Source organism: Garra rufa, chromosome 7, assembly GCF_049309525.1.
Source record: "Garra rufa chromosome 7, GarRuf1.0, whole genome shotgun sequence".
In the NCBI taxonomy this organism is placed as follows: Eukaryota; Metazoa; Chordata; class Actinopteri; order Cypriniformes; family Cyprinidae; genus Garra; species Garra rufa.
In genome coordinates this window covers 15,373,911-15,391,565 of record NC_133367.1, presented here as the reverse complement: position 1 = coordinate 15,391,565, position 17,655 = coordinate 15,373,911, and the positions used below count along the sequence as shown (strand labels likewise).

General features: G+C 39.3%; 2 protein-coding genes across 2 annotated transcripts in view; both read right to left on the bottom strand.

The window, feature by feature from the left end:
* Positions 1 to 17,655, bottom strand: part of LOC141337967 (uncharacterized) — a 117,558-nt gene that overhangs the window by 34,361 nt on the left and 65,542 nt on the right. The window contains 3 exon segments of the mRNA XM_073843540.1: positions 868 to 1,038; positions 1,236 to 1,409; positions 8,052 to 8,200. Of these exon segments, the coding sequence (XP_073699641.1) occupies positions 868 to 1,038; positions 1,236 to 1,409; positions 8,052 to 8,200 (494 nt within the window).
* LOC141338861 (NACHT, LRR and PYD domains-containing protein 3-like) overlaps positions 15,854 to 17,655 on the bottom strand; it is a 28,492-nt gene continuing 26,690 nt past the window's right edge. The window contains exons 10-12 of the mRNA XM_073844476.1: positions 16,793 to 16,966; positions 16,562 to 16,652; positions 15,854 to 15,991 (exon numbers count right to left, since the gene is read on the bottom strand). Of these exons, the coding sequence (XP_073700577.1) occupies positions 15,854 to 15,991; positions 16,562 to 16,652; positions 16,793 to 16,966 (403 nt within the window). The remainder of the gene's footprint in view (positions 15,992 to 16,561; positions 16,653 to 16,792; positions 16,967 to 17,655) is intronic.

Genomic DNA, 17,655 nt, shown 5'->3' with positions numbered 1-17,655 from the left:
GCCGCTATCGAAGCCTCCATAACACCGCAGCAGTGCCACAGGCTGATTGCCTCCATGCCACGCCGCATTGAAGCAGTCATTTCTGCAAAAGGATTCCCGACCAAGTATTGAGTGCATAACTGAACATAATTATTTGAAGGTTGACTTTTTTTGTATTAAAAACAATTTTCTTTTATTGGTCGGATGAAATATACTAATTTTTTGAGATAGGAATTTTGGGTTTTCATGAGCTGTATGCCAAAATCACCAATATTAAAACAATAAAAGGCTTGAACTACTTCAGTTGTGTAGTATGAATCTAAAATATATGAAAGTTTAATGTTTATCAGTACATTACAGAAAATAACAAACTTTATCACAATATGCTATTTTTTTTAGAAGGACCTGTACATAAGAAAACTATAAAAACACAAATTATCTTACTGCTGAAAATTAAATCACTTATGGTAAAATTGTTACACATGCAGTGTAAGCTTCACTGTGAATACTTGACAACACTCTTGTCAAACTAAGTCCATAGCAACAACAAAAATATACCTTGACTTCATAGCAGTTATTTTAAGAAAAACCCAGGTATTTTGCGCAGTAGGATTATAAAAAATGCATAATATCAAATTAATTTATATAAGTAACCTATGTACAATTACAAAACAAACATTCATCAAGCAGTACTTTTTACTTAACTACATTCAAGGCCATGTACTTTTGTACTTTCACTCGAGTAAGATTGAAAAGGAGTACTTGATACTTTTACTGAAGTAATATTTTATTATACATATCTGTACTTTTACTTGAGTACTTGATTTGTGTACTTTGTCCACCACTGGATATTTGAAATGTACAATAATAAACTAAAACAATACTCACATCAGAGTGTTGAGTTTACAGTGTTTATCCTGCAGTAGAGCAGTGATTTGATTCACTTGTGTGTCTCCTAGTTCACATTTACTCAGATTCAGCTCTCTCAGGAGTAATGGGTTTTTACTCACAATTCCAGTCACATACTGACAGGCTTCATCTGCAGCAGGACCCAAAAACCTGTATAAAGGAAGATAAATCAGGAATCAATCAATTCAAATCTTGATTGATTAGTGAGTTAGTAATAGTAGTGAATTTGCTTTTTTTGAAATTTAAATTTGATGCAACTTAGTCTACTAGTGAAAGCATATGTATTCAAGATATTTGAATATTTTACCAGAATATAATTTATATTGTAATATTTCATCACGTCTCACCTCAGTGTCTTCAGTTGACAGTTTGGATCCTGTAGTAAATCATTGAGGTCTTTCACCCCTGATTGTCCAGGATCATTTCCTGTGAGATCCAGCTCTATCAGGTATGAAGGGTTTGCTCTCAGAGCTGAAGCCAGAGCTTTATAACCTTCTTCAGTGATACTGCAGTCTGAAAGTCTTGAACAGAAGGAAAATGTAACCTTCAGTTGATTAATCAGTTCTTCCAAGCATTATCTGAACATCAATATAAATCCTTAAAGTGAATTTATTTTGTGTTTTGTATACACGTGTGCTTGTCTGCCATGCTGCTGAGTGGTTTGCTATTTTACCATCACTCTGTTGTTTAAACTGCTAAAATGTAATTTAATTCTCACCATATTTCTGATACCATCCATCAAACTAATTTGACATCTTTTGCTTTTAATCTAAACCTCCAGCGACTGGGTGATCCTGAGCCGGCATAGTCATGGGACAATCACCGCTCTTCTTTTACGATTAAAACATTAAACAGTTAAACATTAAACCTGATGAACATGCCCTAGTTATTAACAATTCTATTGTACAGATTGTGAAAATAGTGACACCAGTTATAAGTCCAATAGTTACCATGGGCCAGAGTGCCTGGAATCTTGGCAAATTTAAAAGTGATGGCTAATGTGAAACGTAAATTCAGTAAGATTGATATCAACGTTGGCACTAAAGATGTTTGACTTAGCCTGTTCGAGATCATTTGAATAATTTCAAAGAGCTGTGTGAACTTGCAACTATGATGTCAGACACTAGCAATATGCTCTGGTCATCTCACTGTTTAACATGGTGACAAGATTCTAGTGATGAGAAGTAAATATCTTTGTTCACTTGTTCTTTTATGCTCTAGCATAAAAGCACTTGCAATAACATAATGACCATTTTCGTCCCAGCCTGGATGAAAATATACTCAGCATATTCAAATATATCAAGTCAGTAATCATAACTTTAGTCAGTAAAACATCATCATTACAATCTGACAAGTTCCTTACCATTAAATTTTGCAACGAATACACATAAATACAGGTACAGGCAGTGATGTGCATATCATGATGTTTTACAAGTCTTGAACATATAAAGTGAATTACTCAGTCTTCATCAGTACAAAAACCATGATCTACATACTATAAATAATCAATTACAATTTATTTGTTATTTAATTAAATTAGTTGTCCAAAAGAGCTACTTCGTTTTAGACAGTGCTGTGTTATAGACAATCATAGTAGGAATATAAGCTGCTCTGTTCATGCTCATCATTAGCTCTCTTTTCACAGCAGTTCAGTCAGTGTACTGTAAGAGTAACTGAATAACTCTGTGATATTGGTTAATTTTGTGCTTGCTGGAGATGCGAACGGTTTCAAACTGGTGCACTAGGAAGAACCAGATCGATAGAATGATTTACCAGTGGTGGAAAGAGTACTAAAAACTGTACTCAAGTAAAAATATTGCTATTTAGAGTATAATCGAAGTACTGAAAAATAATATACAAAAAATACAAATAATAATATATAAATAATATTACTCAAACAATAGTAAAGAAGTAGTTTGCTGAAATACTACTAAAGTTTCAGCATTACAAAGTACTTTAGCATTTTTTTTTTCCTATTTTTACCCAAAATTAGGCAATGCGAACATTATGGAACATCATACACTCTCATGTGATAAGTAAAAAACTTACATTCCAGGAAATCACTTACAGTGGGTACGGAAAGTATTCAGACCCCCTTAAATGTTTCACTCTTTGTTATATTGCAGCCATTTGCTGAAATCATTTAAGTTCATTTTTATTCCTCATTAATGTACACACAGCACCCCATATTGACAGAAAAACACAGCATTGTTGACATTTTTGCAGATTTATTAAAAAAGAAAAACTGAAATATCACCAAGTATTCAGACCCTTTGCTGTGACAATCATATATTCAACTCAGGTGCTGTCCATTTCTTCTGATCATCCTTGAGATGGTTCTACAACTTCATTTGAGTCCAGCGGTGTTTGATTATACTGATTGGACTTGATTAGGAAAGCCACACACCTGTCTATAAGACCTTACAGCTCACAGTACAAATCAGAGCAAATGAGAATCATGAGGTCAAAGGAACTGCCTGAAGAGCTCAGAGACAGAATTGTGGCAAGGCACAGATCTGGCCAAGGTTACAAAAAAATTCTACTGCACATAAGGTTCCTAAGAGCTCTAGTGGCCTCTTTAATCCTTAAATGGAAGACGTTTGGGACAACTAGAACCCTTCCTAGAGCTGGCCGTCCGGCCAAACTGAGCTATCGGGGAGAAGAGTCTTGGTGAGAGAGGTAAAGAAGAACCCAAAGATCACGGTGGCTGAGCTCCAGAGGGGCAGTCGGGAGATGGGAGAAAGTTGTAGAAAGTCAATCATCACTGCAGCCCTCCACCAGACAGGGCTTTATGGCAGAGAGGTCCGACGGAAGCCTCTTCTCAATGCAAGACACATGAAAGCCCACGTGGAGTTTGCTAAAAAACACCTGAAGGACTCCAAGATGGTGAGAAATAAGATTCTCTGGTCTGATGAGTCCATGATAAAACTTTTAGGCCTTAATTCTAAATGGTGTGTGTGGAGAAAACCAGGCACTGCTCATCACCTGTCCAATACAGTCCTAACAGTGAAGCATGGTGGTGGCAGCATCATGCTGTGGGGGTATTTTTCAGCTGCAGGGACAGGACGACTGGTTGCAATCGAGGGAAAGATGAATGCGGCCAAGTACAGGGATATCCTGGATGAAAACCTTCTCCAGAGTGCTCAGGACCTCAGACAGGGCCGAAGGTTTACCTTCCAACAAGACAATGACCCTAAGCACACAGCTAAAAGAATGTAGGAGTGGCTTCACAACAACTCTGTGACTGTTCTTGAATGGCCCAACCAGAGCCCTGACTTAAACCCAATTGAGCATCTCTGGAGAGACCTAAAAATGGCTGTCCACCAACATTTACCATCCAACCTGACAGAACTGGAGAGGCAAGGAGTAATGGCAGAGGATCCCCAAATCCAGGTGTGAAAAACTTGTTGCATCTTTCCCAAAAAGACTCATGGCTGTATTAGATCAAAAGGGTGCTTCTACTAAATACTGCGCAAAGGTCTGAATACTTAGGACCATGTGATATTTCAGTTTTTCTTTTTTAATAAAACTGCAAAAATGACAACAATTCTGTGTTTTTCTGTCAATATAGGGTGCTGTGTGTACATTAATGAGGAGAAAATGAACTTAAATGATTTCAGCAAATGGCTGAAATATAACAAAGAGTGAAAAATTTAAGAGGTCTGAATACTTTTCGTACCCACTGTATATGAACAAATTCATCAGCTATCACTACAATCATAAAACATGCAGTTAGAGACATTTTGACTGCGGAAACAAAGACAATAAACAAGCAATTGCGATGCAATGCTAATCAACATATCACAGTGTAGAATTTCATTAAATAATAGATCTTCTGGAACATCATGGAACCACAGAAGCAAATTATTTCAAATACATATGATGTTATATTTTTGAGCAAAACATGATATTAATTTTATAAATTACGCTTGATGCTGTGCTGAGCAAACATACCAGCTATATCGGTTACCAGGAGTTGTTTTATAATTAATTAAGTCCTTGTAACATGTGAATATTTTTAAGAAGGGCAAAGGAAAGAGTAAGTAAGAGGTCTGATCAAAGAAATGATGGATTAGAATAGTGTGAACAGAAAGGTGCAAGTATTTAAAAAAATGCTTGGTATGGGGTTAAGCATTGTTTGATTTTTAATGACTGTAATAGCGATTCTGCGTATCTATCCCAATTATTATTAATTTCTCATTTTGATTCCAATATGGTAAAGAAAACATAATTATCATTCACATGTATTCTAATTGCAAAACATTTTATTTAATTTAATTTTATTCTCTTTCTAGAAATATGGCACATAGTCTTAGAGTTTGCACTTGACTAACTGGAGCCCAGGTTAGGAAGCTGACAGACTGGTTAACCCGACTGTCTGCTAGCCGCCTCATTTCACATTAGTTCATTCTCAGCACACAGACTCTTTCACCTAGATATCATACTACAGAGACTGTGTCTGTTCCCCGAACTAGCAAATACAAAAAACGTCCAAAATAATTTAAGGGTACCAATAAAAAAAAAAGGTACAAATAAAAAAAACAGATATAATATGGATCAAATATTCATTAAGCCAAGATTTATCATTTGTTTATCTCTTTCTACAAAAGCACTTCTTCTTGTAAATTGTATTATCACAGTTCATAACTTAGATTCGCTCTGTTTGACAGAAACCCAACTAAAACCAGATGATTACATTATTTTAAATGAGTCTACCCCCCCAAGATTACTGTGATAAACATGAGCCACACCCAAAAGGTAAAAGGGGAGGTGTTTCTACAATTTATAGCAATATTTTCAGTATTTCTCAGAAGTCTGCTTTCAAATACACTGGCTTCCAAAGGTTTGGAAACACACCTGGCAAAGTGTGATTTTGGAAGATATCAGCATAGTGTGAATCATCTTTGGGCCTCAATCAAGTCAATGTTTGAATAAACTGACAACTTGGATGCCCAGAGTATGCAGAGCTTTAATAGCTGCTAATGGTGGATATTTTGATGAATCAAAAAGTTTTTTCTATGTATAAACTGTTTATGTAATAAAATGTTTTCGTAGTTTGTGTTGTCCCTTATCAGTGCAAAATTAATCACAAATTAAATAAAGGATTCATGCCAATATTGTCCAAGACTCCACTTTTGTTTCCAAACTTTTGGAGGGAAGTGTACAATTTGTTTAACGTAACGGTGCTTCATATATCATTATCTAGCGTACTACGGGTTAATGATAAATTTCCTGTGATGTTACTGGCTACTGTAAAAAGGCTACCAGGCCACCATACAAACTTTATCAAAGAATCTGAGTTAGTGCTGGCTGCAAATAAAGTCTTAATTGTTGGTGATTGTAATATCTGTTGATAATGAAAATTATACATTGAGATCAGAATTTATAGACATTTTGAACTCAACTGGGGTTAGACAGGATGTGTCAGGGCCTACTCATTGTCTTATCATACTTTAGATTTAATACTGTCACATGGAATTGATATTAATGGCACTGAAATTCTGCAGCAGAGTGATAACATCTCGGATCATTATCTAGTCTTGTGTATACTCCATAAAGCTAAAACTGTAAACTTAACTGAAATTATTTCAGGCTACATTGTGGAAGAGATGCTTCTCCTGTGTACTAGAATCTCCGTCTTTTAGGTGCTTATTAAACAAAATACCTGTGTGTGGCAAAAAAAAGCAAAACTATTTCATGTTTGACTCATTTGTATTATTTAATTATTTATTATTTAAAGAGTTTAATTTCTATTATTTGTCCACTCTGGGTTTATTGGGATTTTAAGAAGTATTTAGTTTACTTTACACACACAGTAATTAGATAAGTATTTTAAATACAACATTGATTAAGTAATTAGTAATTAATTCGTTTTTATAGTAACTTACCCAACACTGGTCCTGACCAGCTGTTAATAATAAGTCTGTCATGTACACCACTTTCTGTGATTTTCTTTTCCTGTGACTAATACAATTTGACTGACCAAGTCTCTTCTATATACAAACACACACACCTACACATACATACAGTGTGTGTGACCAAAAGGGGAAACCTAGAAAATGATCTAACCAACATAACTCAAGTCTTGCTGTCTTAAAATAAAATTACACTGTAAACTGCTGTATAGTAGCATCATGATACTAACTGTATTTTTTCCAGCTTGCATTGTGGGTTCATCAGTAGATCACTGAGGTTTTTCACTCCAAAATCTCCTAGTTCATTCCAGCTCAGGCCCAGTTCCCTCAGGTGTGATGGATTTGAGTTCAGAGCTGAAGTCAGGATGAGGCACTGTTCCTTTGTAATACTGCAATCAAAGAGACTGAAGACAAAAAGAGAAAAGACAATGACTCAGATCAATGATTATCATCTAAGAGTTACAATTCATTTAGTTTCAAACAGTCTATTTCAAAACCCAGTCAAACTAATTCTATGTGCTGAAAGATACAGTTTCTTCTCTTTCATTTGTGAAATATTTATCTGATGTCTCTTGCAGCTAATATGACACACATTTATTCATTATATTTAATAAATAATCCAGAAAGTTTGAGGTTTCAGACAAGGCTTAAGTGTAGTCCTAGACTAAAATGAAAGAAACTTGCACTGATTGATCTTATCAGTGCCCTTGTTTTGTCTCCATATGCACACCAGTAATGTGTATATCTAAGGCACATTTATTAAAAAAATACATTAATGTCCAAATTAAACTACAGCTTAATCGTGGTCAAGTCTAAGCCATGTCTGTGAAATTAAATGTGTTAGAGTTTTGTGGACAACCCCGAATAGGCAGAACAGTCTGATAACCCCGTTTCCTTTTATTAAGGAATGCAGACAGACTCTCACTACATTTGCCCATAGGAAAGACACATAATACCTATACAAATTGATTCTTTCCTATAAATTCATAGTCAAACCTGTCTATGAATGACTATGCATATCCCTAGATCACTGTGTATTATTCCTGTATATCGTCTTTTGTATTGTATACTCTTTTATGTATGCCTTATTACAGAATCACCATTTAATATAACTTTACATAAACCATATTTGGTATCTACAAATTCATATTTTAATATTTTTCAAATTAAAGAATTACTTCATAAAACATACAAAGTGTGACCAATAACTGTCCAAACTTGAATCACATTGTAACTACTGTTACTAACTGTAGTTTTTCCAGCTTGCATTGTGGGTTCATCAGTAGATCACTGAGATTTTTCACTCCAGAGTCTCCCACTTCATTCCAGCTCAGGTTCAGCTCTCTCAGGTGTGATGGGTTTGATTTCAGAGCTGAAGTCAGGAAGAGACACTGTTTCTCTGTAATACTGCATCTACACAGTCTGAAGACAAAAAGAGTAAAGACAATGAATCAGGTCTATGATGATCAAATTTTCACATTGATTCAAATACTTGAAATGCAATAATTTACATTCTGACAAATAATTTTAGTTGTGACCAATGACAAAGGCCAGAGGTTGCAATGCCATGGTATAAACAATGAAACTTGGGCCCAGTTCTTAAACATTCACTTTTAATAATCACACTGTGACTGCTGTAAAGTATAATTGTACTAACTGTAGTTTCTCCAGCTTGCATTGTGGGTAGATCAGTAGATCACTGAGGTTTTTTACTCCAGAGTATCCTAGTTTATTCATACTCAGGTCCAGCTCTCTCAAGTGCGATGGGTTTGATTTCAGAGCTGAAGTCACAGCAGAACAACCCTCATCTTTCATATAACAGTCACTTAAGCTACATTGACAGAAAGAGAACAAAAAATACAAAAGAAAACAAATTAACTAATACATTTTTTAAGCTCACAATATATGTATTTTTTCATAAGTAAATAAAACAGAGTAAGAGAGAACATCATGTTTATTTGACCAAATGACAAAAATACAAAGGTGGAAAATGTTTGTGTGTGTATGTACGAGCAATATCACATGAGTAGACTTTGGCTGTATATCGGCACAGTTGTGATTCACCATAGTCACAAGGCCACAGGTAATCACAGAGTGCCAATACACAGCCATATCTCAAGTTTACTTGTGATATTAAGTTCACCGGCACGAGTGTGTAAATACATAAAATTACAACAGAGTGTCTTTAAAAGCCCTTTTTTGTGCGAACTACTTCCTTCAGCCACTGATTCAAATCAAAGTTTGACGGTTGGTCAGCTGAGCATTAGCCTCCGTTACTAATTCCAAAACATAATTTTAGAACTAGTAACAAACTAATGTTGAGTTGCTTCATTGAAAGTCTATTGTATTAAAACCTCACCAGTGATTAACGGACCCACATCAGATAGAGCATTCATTATTCATATATACAATTATATGGCATAGTTTGAATGTCTACTGAAGAAAGCGTTAATATCATTTCATCTGTAAAGGGTGATTTTGCTGCTCAGTGCATTTATTATTATCATTTATTATTATTATTGAGTAATAATATTTAATAAACAACAACAACAAAACCAGCCATCCAAAAGTTGCTAGGCAATTCAGTCAAGAGTAAAGGCAGCGTTCTGATATACAGCATTGAATTTACATAAACATGCGATTTTGCCAAAACTATCTTCTTCTCTGGAACAAATAATAGATTAATGAGACCAAAAACTACCGTTAAATTTACCAATAATAAATTATATGGTAAATTCTAGAAGATCTGACTGTGGTGAGACCGCTCTTGAGCGAACTGATGAGTGCAGAAGGCCTGCTGACCATCTGGAGCTCACATGTCCAAAAATGATGATGCAAATTTTAAAGTAGATGTTATCTTTATTAACAAACTGCATGTTTGAAACTATAAGCAAGTGCATTCTCGCCTAAAAACCTCTTAAAACTACTTCACGTAACACAAAAAGAGTAATATTTATAAAATGATACAGCATTTGGAGAGAGAGAGAGAGAGAGAGAGAGAGAGAGAAAAAAAAGACCTGCTAGAACAAGCAGAGTGATCCAAAATTGTGAAAGGGCATTCCTGTAGCAATACCAGTACATTATCTCACATTTCTCAAACAATCAGATTTGAAAACCCAAACGAACTTTAGTATAAATAAATATATAAAATGGGAACTCTGACTCATCATGAGATATTGAGTATACTGTGTATTGGTTTAAACTGTTGAAGTGATTTTCAGCATTTTGATTCTTGTATGTGAATGTTACTGACCTTAATCTCTCCAGTTTAAAGTGTGAATCCTTCATTACATCACATAAGTGATTCCCTCCTGTGTCTTCTATTTGATTGCCACTGAGGTTCAGCTCTCTCAGGTGTGATGGGTTTGATTTCAGAGCTGAAGTCAGGGTGAGACACTGGTTCTCTGTAATACTGCATCTGCTCAGACTGAAGACAAAAAGAGAATGTAAAATCATTAAAATGTGATGACTACCTTTTTAAAGAGGCGTTTAGTTCTCAATAGACTATCATTAATATGACGCTATTGTAACCTGAACCTGAAACTCGCTAAAGCTTTTATCATGGTATTGAATGAAGTTTTTCTTTAAACAGGTTTAATAACTTATTAAACTGAACATTTAAATAAAATAAAACAATATAAAAAAATGCATTAAGTAAATAAATGTTTTAAACAGATTAAAAGTGCTAAAGAACAATAAAGTACAATATGTAAAAACAGAACATTTTCAATAAATTAAGGTGCATTTTAGTTTAAATTAAAATGTAAGAATTAAGCCTGTTAAAATTAGCATTACGTTTACAATTCATTTTTTTCTGTTTAAAGCTTAACAGTATACAGTATTATCATTTACGTGTTTTCAAACCATTCACTGTTTTGTTCTCCATGACTCTTAACGGAGTGTAAATAACCATAAATTCCTCTCACAAGTTTTGCCATGTGGAAATAGTCACATGCATTCACACTAAATTGACTAAACCCTTTTTCACATCCATTTATAGCACTGTATATACTTAATGAATGCTGTTTGTGATACAATAATGTATGCATTGAGATACATACGTTCCATATTAAGATATATACTGTACATATGAATGCATGGGTCAATGCTTAGGCCATAGGTTTCATTGTTCTAAGTGTTGTGGTCCATCATGTGCTAAGTTCTATTTCCTTTCGCTCCAGACCGCCAGAGGCAGTGCTAAAGCACTAGTGGAATACTCCTCGCGCTCGCGCTTGACCGAGAACCGAATAATAAAGTTGTCACCTCGTGACCAGTGACGTGCCTTGAACTATAATAACCCCTTAGCACGTCACCTCGATCTCTTTCTCATTCTCGCTTGTTGAATCGAACGTGACGATAATTTGTGCAGCTTGCTGCTGAAGAGATCTTCAGGATATATCGCGAGCTGTTTCGTCTTGATTACATCACTTCAATATACAATTGTTGGACTTACACGCATCTCGCGGCGCACAGCGATCGTGAGAGACGGATTACATCACGCAAGAGGCTTCAATCTGCTGGTTGCCGGCAAGTTTGAATGCCTCTGTGACGATATACACTCGGAAGCCCTGGCTGCCTTGGCTGAGAGCGTATACGCACCTGATCGCGACGTTAATCACTAACGTGTACCGTATTTATCGACTTTAGGGTGAGTATTGATTTAACATGGATACACTTCAATGTTCTACGTGCCCAAATGTAATGGATATTATGGATGGACATCGCCAATGTCCTGTTTGTCTCGGTATGGATCATCTTAGAGAGGCACTGACTGACCCGTGCCCGGAATGCTCCATTATGCCGCTCGCCGTGCGTCACGCTCGTCTGGCGGGTCTAGAATCGGCATCGGATAATTTGTTTCTTTTATCCAATATCACCACCGCTGATCGTAAGCGTAAGCAAACATCTCAAATTGAAAAGAAGGCTAAGAAAACCAGATCTTCTGATTTAGCACGCAAAGTTGATCAGCTGTCTTCTGCAGTTGAGTTGTTATTGCCGCTTCTGGCTAAAACTCAGCCTAAAACGGACGCACGAGAGGAGGTTCAGACTGAGTTATGTATGACATCGCCACCAACAATGCATACAGGACAGGATTTGGAAGTGATGTCCGTGGCTGCCACTGACTCACTTTTTGAAAACATTCCAGATGTTACTGCAGGTGCTGAGGCGAATCTGCCTGCAGATCCATTGCAGCATTCTGACAGTGAGACCATATCTGAGAAGTCAGGTGGGTCATCTTCAGTTGTTGCATCCCTGGAAGGAACATTAAAAGCTATGCTTGCCCGCATCAATCTAGACCCCCCTCAACCAGCAGTGGGTTCAGATAATATGTTTCTGCGTCGTGCACAGAGAACGTCATTTACGATGCCTCAGTGCAATGATTTTACAACTGTATTGGTGTCTGCATTACAAAATTCAACGAAGGCTACACGTCCCGATCAGTTAGCCCGCATACTGGCTGTAATGCAAGACCCAGAGACAGTAGGGCTTAGTAGCATGCCACCTATAGAATCTAGTGTGGCAGCGCTTATTGTATCTCCTGATGAGGCGCTTCGTGAGAATGTCCGTTGCCCCAATGTAGAGTGTAGGCGCACTGATGAATTACTGTCTCGTGCATACAATGCCACAGCGAGCCTTGGCCGTGTTTCTAATTCTTTGGCACACATGCTTGTGGCTCTACACACCTCTCTGAGAGAAACTTCATCTGACCCATTGGTGACAGACTTAACTGAGCTCACATTGCAGACTATGGGTGTTATTGCCAATCACTGTGGAACAGCCTTGGGTACTCTTGTACAAGCTCGACGACAAGTTTGGTTGGCCCAGTCCTCATTGCCAGAGGTGTGTAGGAACAATTTACGGAGATTACCATTGGTACCTGGTCGTATTTTTGGACCAGCTGCACAGGAAGCCTTGGACCGGCGTGTGTCAGTGTCTGAAACTCGCTCCCGTCATGTGGGGACCGCCTCAGGCCCCAGGCCTCCTCTAGCTGCCTCTGGTGCCCGTTTTCACAGTGCTGGTGTAAGACAGAGTTATAGATCTTCTCAACATTTCCATCATCGGAACTCTCAGACTACTCCACCACCTCCTCCACCTCCCAGACGTGGTGGGTTTCAACCACGTGGACGTCAGTCTCACGTTCGACCCCCAGGTCCCCAACGTCGTCCCCCCACCTCTACAGAAAAGCATTTGCGTGAGCGTTGACGCACACAGGTCGACAGCGGGCTGTTTCACGGAAAGTCAATTGAATCATTGGAGATCAATAACAGCAAATCAGTGGCTCTTGGCTACCCTTTCAAGAGGGTACCGTATACAGTTTCGCTGTCGACCCCCTGTTCATACCGGCGTGAGACCGACAATAGTTCACGATCCACGTCAGGCACAGGCACTTGCACACGAAGTTCAGGTGTTGTTGCGCAAAGGTGCCATAGAACAAGTCAATCCCCAAGTTCATCCCGGGGGATTTTTTTCCATTTACTTTCTGGTCACAAAGAAAGACGGCGGGTTTCGCCCTATCTTGGATTTAAGAAACTTAAATCGTTTTCTCAAGTTTCTACCATTCAGAATGTTACGCACAACAGATGTGCTACAGGCCATCATGCCACAAGATTGGTTCGTGACAATAGACTTAAAGGACGCCTATTTTCATATTCCGATTGCACCAGAGCACAGGCGGTTCCTTCGATTTGCCATAGGGGGTCAAATATTTCAGTTCAGGGTTCTTCCGTTTGGCCTGGCTTTGGCACCAAGAGTTTTTTCGAAGTTTGTCCAGGCAGCATTGGAGCCACTCCAGAGGACTGGCATGAGGGTGTTACCGTACCTGGACGACTGGCTTGTTTGTGCGGCATCACCCCAGCAAGTAATGGATCAAGCTCGTCACCTGCTGGAACACATCACAGCTTTGGGGATCACTGTGAACTGGGACAAATGCAAGCTTGTTCCGACGCAGTCAACCAGTTACATAGGCCTTGCCCTAAACTCTGTCACAATGTTGGCTTGCCCGACTTCAGAGAGAATAGGGTCAATTCTAAGAGCTATAAGAAGGCTTCGGGTGGGTCACACTCAGCGCTATGTGACTCTCTTAAGACTCTTGGGGAAGCTCACAGCAGCAACAACAGTAGTGCCACTCGGGTTGTTGTGGCTCAGGCCATTCCAGTGCTGGCTCATCCAAAAACGCTTGTGTCCGATACGAGACAAACACACAAAGATCAGAGTCACACGTCGCTGCATGCAAGCCCTAACACCTTGGTCACAGCAGCAGTTTCTCCTCAAAGGGGTTCCATTGGGACCTCCACCTGCACGCTGGGAAGTTGTAAGGACAGATGCCAGTCTTCTCGGCTGGGGAGGTGTCTGGCGCAAGAGGGGAGTGAACGGCACCTGGACAGGGGCTCTGCGCACAGCGCACATAAATGTTTTGGAACTGACAGCGGTATTCCTTACCCTTTTGCATTTTCAGACTGTTCTCAGGGGAAAGCATGTCTTGGTCCGCACGGACAACAGAGTGGCCGTTTTTTATATCAATCATCAGGGAGGAACGAGGTCACGGAGTGTGCTTCGTGTAGCTCACAATCTACTTGTTTGGGCGCAGATCAATCTGCTTTCCATCCGGGCAGCATATCTACCAGGACGACTCAATCATGCTGCAGATGCTCTCTCTCGTGGCAGGGTGTCACAGGGAGATTGGAGTCTACATTCAGACGTTGTGCAGATGATATGGAGAACATATGGGACCGCTGCGGTGGATGTGTTTGCAGACAGTCGCACGTCCCACTGTCCCCGTTGGTTTTCCCTGAGGGACGAACCAGGCTCTCTGGGCCTGGATGCATTGGCCCACGACTGGCCGGACGTGATTCTATATGCTTTTCCCCCATTACCACTGATTTGGAAGACTCTGTGTCGGGTGCGCGAATGCAGGCACCATCTGCTGTTAGTGGCTCCTCATTGGCCTGCGAGGCCGTGGTTTCAGACCCTTCTTTCAGTGTTAATAGGGCCTCCTTGTCGTCTGCCGAACAGACCGGATCTATTGAGTCAGTTGGAAGGGAGAGTTTGGCACCCACATCCGGATCGGCTGAAACTGTGGGTGTGGCCTCTGGGCCCACCAGGCCTTTCTTGGAGTGTTCACAGAGGGCCAGGGACACTGTTTTGAATGCGCGTGCTGCGTCTACACGCAAGCTGTATTCATGTAAATGGAAGGTATTCGGTGATTGGTGTTCTAACCGTAATATTGATCCATTACAGTGTTCAGTGGGATGCATTTTGGATTTCTTGCAACATCTTTTGGAGCTTGGACGTTCTGCATCTACACTTAAGGTGTATGTGGCGGCCTTATCAGCTCATCGCTCTGAGTACGGTGCTTCTTCACTTGGATCTGATCAGCTGATTGTTGCTTTCTTGAAAGGAGCTAACCGTCTTTGTCCTCCACGGGCAGTCCGGAGTCCGACATGGGATTTAAGTATGGTGCTTGGTTCCTTGTGCCAGCCCCCATTTGAGCCGATTTTGGAATCTGATATTAAGTGGCTGTCATTCAAGACTGCATTTCTTTTGGCAATTACAACTGCAAAGCGTGTAAGTGAACTCCATGCATTGTCTGTGAGTGTTCACTGTTTGCGCTGGAATGCTGAATTTAGTAGTGTCTCATTGTGGCCTAATCCGGCGTTTTTGCCCAAGGTTTTGTCTCCACATTTTAGGAACACACCTATCATGTTGGCTGCACTACCATCAGATCAAGATGACGTACGGTTGGAACTATGTCCCGTTAGGTCCTTGAGGGCTTATATTGATAGGACAGCAGCCTGGCGTAAGACAGACCAATTGTTTGTTTGCTTAAGTGATATGCGCAAAGGCGCTGCACTGTCTAAACAGAGACTGGCACACTGGGTGACTCAGGTTATTTTTCATGCGTACGAGTCTGCAGGAAAGTCTGCTCCCTCATCTATTCATTGTCACTCTACACGTGCCTTGGCAACATCTTGGGCAGCGTTTAAAGGGGTGTCGCTCTCTGAAATTTGTGCGGCAGCAACCTGGGCTTCATCATGTACATTTTCACGTTTTTACAGATTGAATGTGACTCCCTTGCCGGCAGTGTGTGCTGCAGTGCTTTCTGCCTGCCCAGATGCTTCGCAGGGGGATCCCTCGTGACTGCGTAGGTATTCGTCTTCCACTAGTGCTTTAGCACTGCCTCTGGCGGTCTGGAGCGAAAGGAAATAGAACGCTAGTTACGAATGTAACTGTGGTTCTATGACTAAGTGGAAGACCGCCAGAGTCTCTGGTCACTCGGTATTGCGAGAATGATCTAAGAGATCGAGGTGACGTGCTAAGGGGTTATTATAGTTCAAGGCACGTCACTGGTCACGAGGTGACAACTTTATTATTCGGTTCTCGGTCAAGCGCGAGCGCGAGGAGTATTCCACTAGTGCTTTAGCACTGCCTCTGGCGGTCTTCCACTTAGTCATAGAACCACAGTTACATTCGTAACTAGCGTTTTGTTGTGCCAAGTGACGCTGTGCTAAGAACAATGCAGCAAGCTAAGAGCTAAGCCACTAAGCTAAGTTGTTCTAAGGAGAAACAGAGAGGAAGTTCCTGCAGAAGCGAGTTTGGAGAGTTTGAAAACTTCCACAGAAACAACTGTCTTATAATTAAAGTCTTATAATTAAGGCTTTTCTTATACTATTTAACATATTTAAAACTTAATGTGGCCTTAAATTTGATATAACTAATTTGAGGAGTTTTTAATGACCTGCAGGAGCCCTCTACTTTACGATAGCCCGTTGGGCAGCCGGTGACACATTTTGATAGCCCGACTGGAAACCACAATAGCCCTGGGACGTCGTGCTAGCGATTTTGCGAGCCCTGCTCAGGATTAATTATCAAGGTACCATAAACCAGAACACCAGCATATCTAACAACACAATAGATTTTTTTAACCTGTATCTTGCAAAACAACTGTACTTATACCAAACTGTATTTTATATAATTTCATCACATCTCACCTTAGTATCTTTAGTTGACAGTTTGGATCCTGTACTAAAACACTAAGCTCCTTCACTCCTGATTGTCCAGAATAATTTCCAGTGAGATCCAGCTCTGTCAAGTGTGAAGGGTTTGATCTCAGAGCTAAAGCCAGAGCTTTATAACCAGCTTCAGTGATGCTGCAGTTTGCAAGTCTGCAATAGGGAAATAAAAATGTAACATTTAGCTCACTAATCTGATGGACCTTTCAATATTTACATTCTCAATAATCAATAATTACATTCTCATACATGAGAGAATATTAAAAAATGTATATAATCATATAATTTACCTCAGTATCTCCAATTTACACTTTATATCCTTTAGCCCAGTGCAGAGCTGCATCACCCCTGAATCCTGCAAACTATTATTATTCATGTTCAGTTCTTTTAAACTGTTAACTGATCCAAGAACTGTAGCCAGAGCTAGACAGCTTCTGTCTGTTAAGTCACAATCATTTAACCTATAGGGAAACAGATCACATTACAGAATAAATATATATATATATTTTGGATTTGAAATGACACAGACATCTCCCAGAAGATAATAAGACGATGTACAAGAGGCATCATTGTGGAAAAAAAAAAAACCTTATCTTTTATTTACATTTGAATAAAATGTGGCATGTCCAAAATTATTCATACCCTTCTCAATAATCAATATAAGCCTTTATTGGCTATTACAGCAATCAAACACTTCCTATAATTGCTGACCAGATTTTAGCTGTTCCAAATGAATCAGGGTAATTAGGATGCTTTAGAACAGCTTGAACTATTTGGAATGGTATAGAACTTTTCGCATAAATTTACCCATAGACTGTGACAGTTTGCAAAGGGTATGAATA